Source organism: Pygoscelis adeliae, unplaced genomic scaffold (genome assembly GCF_000699105.1).
Source record: "Pygoscelis adeliae isolate BGI_AS28 unplaced genomic scaffold, ASM69910v1 Scaffold166, whole genome shotgun sequence".
NCBI lineage: Eukaryota > Metazoa > Chordata > Aves > Sphenisciformes > Spheniscidae > Pygoscelis > Pygoscelis adeliae.
In genome coordinates, this window is record NW_008825156.1 from 6,768,266 (window position 1) to 6,776,051 (window position 7,786).

At 38.3% G+C, this 7,786-nt stretch overlaps 1 protein-coding gene across 1 annotated transcript in view; it reads left to right on the top strand.

The window, feature by feature from the left end:
• AMPD3 (adenosine monophosphate deaminase 3) overlaps positions 1 to 5,255 on the top strand; it is a 31,047-nt gene extending 25,792 nt beyond the window's left edge. The window contains exons 11-14 of the mRNA XM_009328575.1: positions 1 to 122; positions 1,663 to 1,836; positions 2,966 to 3,076; positions 4,015 to 5,255. Coding sequence (XP_009326850.1) covers positions 1 to 122; positions 1,663 to 1,836; positions 2,966 to 3,076; positions 4,015 to 4,191 — 584 coding nt within the window. The 3' untranslated portion in view covers positions 4,192 to 5,255. The remainder of the gene's footprint in view (positions 123 to 1,662; positions 1,837 to 2,965; positions 3,077 to 4,014) is intronic.
• Positions 5,256 to 7,786: the final 2,531 nt, after the last annotated feature.

The following is a 7,786-nucleotide window of genomic DNA, read 5'->3' on the forward strand; positions in this document are numbered from 1 at the left end:
GGGAAAGAGGCATGTGTACTTTTCTGTTTCGACCTCACTGTGGAGAAGCTGGGTCTATCACACACCTTGTATCAGCCTTTCTGACAGCAGACAACATTTCCCACGGATTGCTCTTGAAGAAGGTATTGCTTAGTTGCTCACCTAAACTAATGACTATCTGCTTAGACATCAGTCACTGGTTCAAACAGCAGTCACCAAATTGACTTTATCTGGGCAGCCCAAAATTAATTTTCTTAGCAAGGCACAAGTAGCTCTTCACTTTGATCAGAAATAAATAAGCTCAGCTGAACTTCCTATTTCTTATTTAAGCTACAAAAATACAGCTTTTCCTAAGTGAGTATTTTAAAGCTATGTCTTTATAGGGAAGATCAACTATTCAGATATGTCAAGGACTTGGTGGCACCTGTTTTCGGTTACTCCAAGTAGAGCTAAAATTATATGGAAAAAACTGCTTAGACTTGTTACTACTTCCTGGTTTAGGTCCCAGAAGAATTTAAGGAAAGCTCTAGTTTCTCCTGTACAGGGACAAAGGTCATTTTCCCTGACTGGCATCCCTGTACTTCAAGGTTCATTCAGAAGTTCATTAAGGTTTTGGTTATTTATATCTAGAGTAACTGGGATCACTTGATCAAGAAATTTAACATAGCTGTATAACACAGCAATATTTCATATACAACTTGATTGTTATGACAGGACAAACGTTATCATTACTGGTGTATCAGTTAATAAAAACCATCATGCAACTCATCCCCAGGCCACCGTTTTGTAATTAAAATAATTGGTCAGTGGGTGGCAGACTTACACTGAGTTTATTGTAATTTTTTGGAAAGGGTTCTCTTGTGTCTTGGATTTTCTGGTTAATGCTGGAAAATTCTCTATTTTTCAACATATCCAAGAACAAAGAAAAAAGAAAAATTTTGCCTAAAATCATGTCTCGGAACCAGTAATTCCTAAAATTAGACCCAGACAGATTAGTACTAAGGCTGTATGTGACCAAAGCATTCTCCTCTTCACTCTCTCTTGCTTAGCCTGGTGCGATAACCTGGCACAGCAGATGATGATGATGATGATGATGATGATGATGATGATGATGATGATGATGATGATAATAATAATAATAATAATAATAATGGCACTTGTTACTTTCACAGGTTGGTTAAGCCAAAAATAGTAGTAAAGATGAGGTGACCACAGATTATTTGTATTCTGTCCAACAGCAACACATGACTTCTAATAAATGAAAACTACTTCTGCTCCTAAAATTTACCTATTGGACTGCAGTTTTGAAAATAACAAATTGCTTAGCAGTTCTTAAGCATCTGTTATCTGTGACTTTCAGGTTTTGGGGGAAAGGTATGCAATTAGTATCAAATGCAGTGTCCTTAATAGTCATATATACTTACTAATCTACAGTAATATTCGTCACCATATTTTAAAAAATATTACATATGTTGAAGAATGTAAATTATTTTTATGAAGATCAGTTACATTTAAAATTCAGACTTTTAAATATTTTCTAAAGAAGTCAGAGTTTAGTGTCAACCTAAATTTTTTTAGTCTTAGTCCTCCCTCTGTAATGCTGTTTCCACTTTATCCAAGGAAATCCTTCTTTTTTTCATTATCCCATAGTACCATTAATGCTGATTGTGTTTTGTTTTGCAGAGTCCTGTCCTCCAGTATCTTTATTATCTTGCACAAATACCCATTGCTATGTCTCCTCTTAGTAACAACAGCCTATTCCTGGAGTACTCAAAAAATCCACTACGGGAATTTCTACATAAGGGACTTCATGTCTCTCTCTCCACAGATGATCCTATGCAGTTTCATTATACAAAGGTAAGAATTGCAAAAAGCACTCGTCTTTGAATTTGGCAGCAGTACTGCATAGGCCCAGAATGACCTGAAAGCTATTTTATATCATTGCTTAGGATATAAAGTTTCATGTCTTTCACTCACTTCATTCAATATTCTTCCTCATTCTCAGTCTACTACTCACTATTAGGTTTCAGAGGGAAATGTCTGATTTCCTAATTATGTTTCTTTTGTACTCTTGCCTCTCCAGTGTTGGCTGTTGAAGTATAGAATGAAGGATGAGGCTGAAGGGAGGTTTGAGCCTTCATAAACAATCCTCTAGAGTGCCAGGAAAGTCCAGTTTCCTTCCTAATAAATCTGGGGAAGTACATTACAAAAACACCATGTGGAATCTCTGAAGATGACGTATGAGCTGTTTGCTCAGTGAGCTGAAACGGATTCTTGCCCTTGGGTGGCCTGGCAGGGCAGAAATGCCTGGTCACTGGTTTTGATGCCGTAATTTTGTGGTCGGCACTGACTTGAGTCATGCTGTGCCTTAGAGTGGCCTGTACATTGCTCAACTGTCTGTGTTCTGAGGACAAGCTGAGCTCTGTGCTTCACCCAGGCTTGCTTCTGGCCCATGACATGTCTCTGCTAGAAAAGACAGAGAGCTTCTGTGGGGCCTCTCTGCATGGGTGTAATGCAGCACCAGCCGAGTTACACATAGTGTGGAAGATCCTCAGCTGTGACAGCCCACTAGAGTCAGACCCAACCGTCTTGTGTGGAAGGTCAGAAGTGAGAAATTGCCCTACTATCTGTCTGTGTACATATTCATTAAAGATTTAGGACTAGATCCTCCAAGGTGTTTGTATACCCTGGGATCTCATTTGAAATTGCCTAATAAATGCCTCTAAGGATCTGGACTGCAGGCTGCAATTTCCTAGACTTAAGATAACTGGATACCCAGTGCCTATTAATTATTTAACAGTCGCCCTTGGGAAATTAGAAATAACAGTTCTGTTCATTACTAATTGTGATGTTAAAGTCTTAAACCTCTAATTTTTCACAGCTATCTAAAGAGCATGTATAAATTCCTTAATTAGTAATGAGTATGTGTCTCCATTTACATCTTATTTACATATAATTTAATATTAAACATATTTTTGTGATACAGGAAGCTCTCATGGAAGAATACGCTATTGCAGCCCAGGTATGGAAACTAAGTACCTGTGACTTGTGTGAAATAGCAAGAAACAGCGTACTACAGAGTGGATTGTCAGATAAGGTAATTATGGCTGAAAAAAATCTCTTTTGTGAATATGAGGGCAAGTAGGAACTGAGAAGTCAATAGTCTGAAAATTGAATAGTAGGTGCTTATGTGATGTATTTGTGCACACCCCTCTGCTCTTTTCCAGAAATATTCACAAACTATCTGCTGTGCAGTCTTACATTAAAAAAAGTATTAACATTACAGTTTTCCTCATTAGCTTTGTTTTGGAATCCCCAAAACATGCAGAAAGACCAGGTGCCCGTTTATACTCAGTTCTGCCTCCAGTCCCAAACCTTTAATTACTTGGGTGATATCCCTTTGCCAGTAATTTTATACACCATGTCTTGCATTGAGTAAAAACAAACTGCCTGTCATAAGCAAGACATGTTTTTGCTTAGAAGGGAGTACTACAGAAAATATTCTGGTTTAGATAGGCAGTCAGATTAGAATAAATTCCCTTTTGGCTTTAAAATTCTATGCATCCATGGCTTTCTCTAGGACTTATTTTAGAGCATCCTCTCTTCTATGTCACTTTCAAACATTCCTCTCTAGGAGCTGGTATGTGGAGGGGCTTTTGCAAGTATATTCTGTTGTTTCTTCCAATGTCCTCTTGTGACAACTACCAATTTTCCTCTTCTGCAACGTTTAACTAACAAAAGAAACCTAAGCCTCTTTGACCTCTCACATGAAAGATGTAGTAGTGAAGACTGAACACTAGCACAAAGGGTTTTAGCAAGCCAGACTGAGTGCACCGCTGAGTAATTTTATGCATAAACTTTGGCCCTAAAATCTCCAAAACTGGTTAAGACTCTGAGGTAAAGTTCAATGGCCAGCTGGTTGAAGCTGCTCTTTTCACTTGCACTGGAGTCATTCAACTAACAAATACTCAGTTATACAATAAATCAAAGTGATTGAACTGACTCCTTCCTTTTTACCTTTAATCCCGTTCACAGGAAAAACAGAAATTCTTAGGGGTGAATTACTGTAAAGAAGGGCCTGAGGGAAATGACATTCGAAAGACAAATGTTGCACAGATCCGGATGGCCTTCAGGTACGAGACACTGTGCAATGAACTTAGTTTCCTGTCTGATGCTATGAGAACAGAAGAGATTTCTACTCTGTCAAAGTAGTTACAAACTCAAAGAAACCAGAACATTTCACTCCTGAGCAGGGTAAGATGCTAATTAACATTGAATCATCTGTCTTTGATGCTACCAAGACATAACTGAACAGTACAGAGAAAAATAGAGTATCTATGGAAGGTAAACAGCATTTGCCGTTATCTTTTACTGCATTATTCTCATTGCAAAAATATCAGTTTCTACAAACATTAGGCTTTGTAAGATTGCTGTAAATACTAAATGCAAACTCAGTCTCATGTAATATTTGTTTCATACTGTCTTAACTGTGGAATATACTGTAGCTTGGAAAACAACAGAGAATATTCATAGTGCATCTGTGATATGCACCTTAGGATTCTGCAGATGCTGACAGTATACATGCACCTGTTTTTGTCCTGCTAGTCTCAGTAGCGGTCATGGCATTTAGCACTTTTAAGTTTAACCCTTTATTCATTAGCAGTTTGTATGGGGTGCATAATTTTGAGGCTACCCTTTCATTCTGGAAGGTGTTCTGACACAGGTTTTTATCTTAATGTTTCAGCAGTTATACTGGAAAACAAGAAAAAACAAAATCCGGTAGTCCTGTTTAATGACTAATTAATTACTTCCTGTTGTCATGTAGGATGTCTGTGAAGAATAGCAGATTAATGCTTTTTAATCTAGTAAGTAGAACACATGGTGTCAAAATCATCACTATTGTACATTGTAATAATGAATCTAATTTTATCATGAAAACTTTGCCTTGAAAGTTGAGAACACTTTTTTATTGCTTTGTAATGGGAATATGTGGGTACGCCAGTTCAAATTACTTGGAAATTTATGCAGATAATTTTGGTTGCATGTAAAGAGAAATTTTTTTACTTGAACAAAGGAAGTGTTCTTATGAATCAGTGGTAGAAACTCCAGACCTGGGTGCTGGTCCTACTTCTGACATCTTTTTACACATTTGTGTTAGTTTGTATTTTAGTCAGTTAGAGTTGAATGAGAAGTCTATTTATACAGAAGCTAGCCCACTTGAAATATGTCATTTCAAATCATGTTATGTTAAAATTTTATTTCTGATGGAGTGGCTAGTAAAATACAGCTAGTGGAATATTTATCACTTTCAATCTTTTTTCTATTTGATCATCCTTCTTAAGACATAGTTACTACTCATTCAGAAAGGATTAAAGGTTATAACATGATAGCATTTATGTATTGTAGAAGCTGCATGTAGTTTCACACTTTTTAGCAGGGCCTGTTGTGACAGGACCAGGGGGAATGGCTTTAAACTAAAGGGGGGTAGATTTAGACTAGATACAAGGAAGAAATGTTTTACGCTGAGGGTGGTGAAGCACTGGCACAGGTTGCCCAGAGAGGTGGTGGATGCCCCATCCCTGGAAACATTCCAGGTCAGGTTGGACGGGGCTCTGAGCAACCTGCTCTAGTTGAAGATGTCCCTGCTCATTGCAGAGGGGTTGGACTAGATGACCATTAGAGGTCCCTTCCAACCCAAACTATTCTATGATTCTATAAAAAAGACTCGAGGCTAGGGGCAGCAGAGGATGTTGATGCCTGTAAGTCCAACATTACACTACTTAATTTGAAGGCCTAGAGTCCCTAAGCTATTAACCCACAGAGACCTGGGTATCTAATATAATACATAGGGAAGTTAGGCATCTTAGAGCAGTAGTTCAGAATTAATGCATAAAAAGCAAATAATGAATACTAGCCAATCGAGCCTCACTAGACCTGGAACCCTGCATGTTTTACTACATCAGATATCTTGTGCCACTTGTATTTCTTAGGCTAGGCCCCTCTCCTGGGGCTTGGGCATCTACATCCCTCCTTTCAAGAGCTGATCGGGTCTCACTTTCCCTTGTAAAGGCAGCCAGAAGTAGCAGTGATGACATCACCAGTACCAAACAACTCATTAATGGCATAAATGTATATATGCATTGAAGACATACACTGTCTCCTCAGGCTGTGGCAGTTCAAAGCAATACCTACAAGGACACTTTTTTTAACATACCTGCTGTCCTGAATGGTGATTGCAGGGAAATGGCACCAAAGTAAGGGAAGGAGGAATTCCCTATCACCTCCTGTAGCTGTGCAGCCCTGTAAGAGAGATTAAACCTAAAGACCCTTAGGAAGCAGCCTGGAAGTAAGGCTGCCCCGAGGGAGACCGAGGCACAGGAGTAGAGTTCTGGCCATCCAGTCACCATTACAGTTTGCCAGTGTCATGCATAGGGAGCTGCAGTGATTGCAGATGTTCTTCATCCACAACATGGTTGCAGACAGGTGGTGGGAGGCTTGACTTTAGCTCTTCAGTGACCTAGCCTAATGTCTGCAGTGTTCAACTAGTGCCAGATTTTGTATTCCTTGTGCAGCTAAAAATTGTGCGAAACTGTGCTACACCTATGGTGTTCAACTGTATGATAATAAAATTGTCCAAAGCTTTTAGTCAACAATGCCTACTGGCCTCACTGTTAGAAACTTTAGCAGCTCATATAATGCATTATCAGGATTGGCAAGTGTAATTTCCTTAGGATGAAGTCTGAAAACAGTGGTTGGAGCATTTTAGCTGCATAAAATGCAGACATCTTGTTTTCATTAGTACAACTTACTAGTAAGTTGTTATCAACATAACATAATTTACCTGAGCAAAGCATCTACGTCCAGGCTAAATAAGCAACATGCTTGGTTTGAAGAATTTAAATTGTAAGTATTTTCACCTGATAAACATTGCTTTACTTGGGTTGTTTCACCTGAAGATTGCTATTAGTGCTGCTTTTGTTGTTACTTAAATTTCTTATTTAGTTTTCTTAATAATATACCAAATCCGTGTATGTTTAATACCTTTTCAGCTTTCCTTACCTCAAACACATCAGGTTCTAATATGTCTGTATCTCTTATTAAAGAAAAAACCCAAACTGGATTTGAATATTCAGTTAACGGACAGTAATCAGGATTTTGATAATAACAACAATAACCCACAAGTGGCCATGACCACAAGTTCTCTTTCTGTGCTTCCTTGTGTGCTGCTTTTAAGGATAACTTGAGCTAATAGCGTTACATTTAAGGAAAAAACCCGACATCCTTTCAAGCTCCCACTACTACATTTCTTTTGGTCATCTTTTAATTAGGCAAAAGTTACTGATTCTCAAGTTCAGTTCTTAAACTTCAGCTTCTTCTCTTTTTTTAAAGTTGCACTTTTGTTCTAATGTATGGCTGTTCAAAATAACCTTGCAGTCTTAGGATATGTACGTAATGAAGGGCAGACCCAGTGTTGAAGTGTTACTGACATCTGAATGACTATTGTACACATTTACTCAAATGCAAGGCAGGGCAGTTGCTGATTCCCCCCGACAGTGTTGAGATCAAACCTGGTTACACCACAGCTTATGTTTTACTCAAACAGAAAGGGACCAGAAGAACATCATTGCAGGTGGTGATTGGGGCGGGTGTTGCTTCAGAATGGGAGAATATCCTATTTTCTCATCATTTCATTGGTGTTAAGGTTCAAACATTATTCAAGACTTCCTTAACTCTGTTAGCTCAGAGCATTTTATACTTTCACCTAAAATGGTTAATTATGGTTATTTGGTGTTTACAACATATCTAT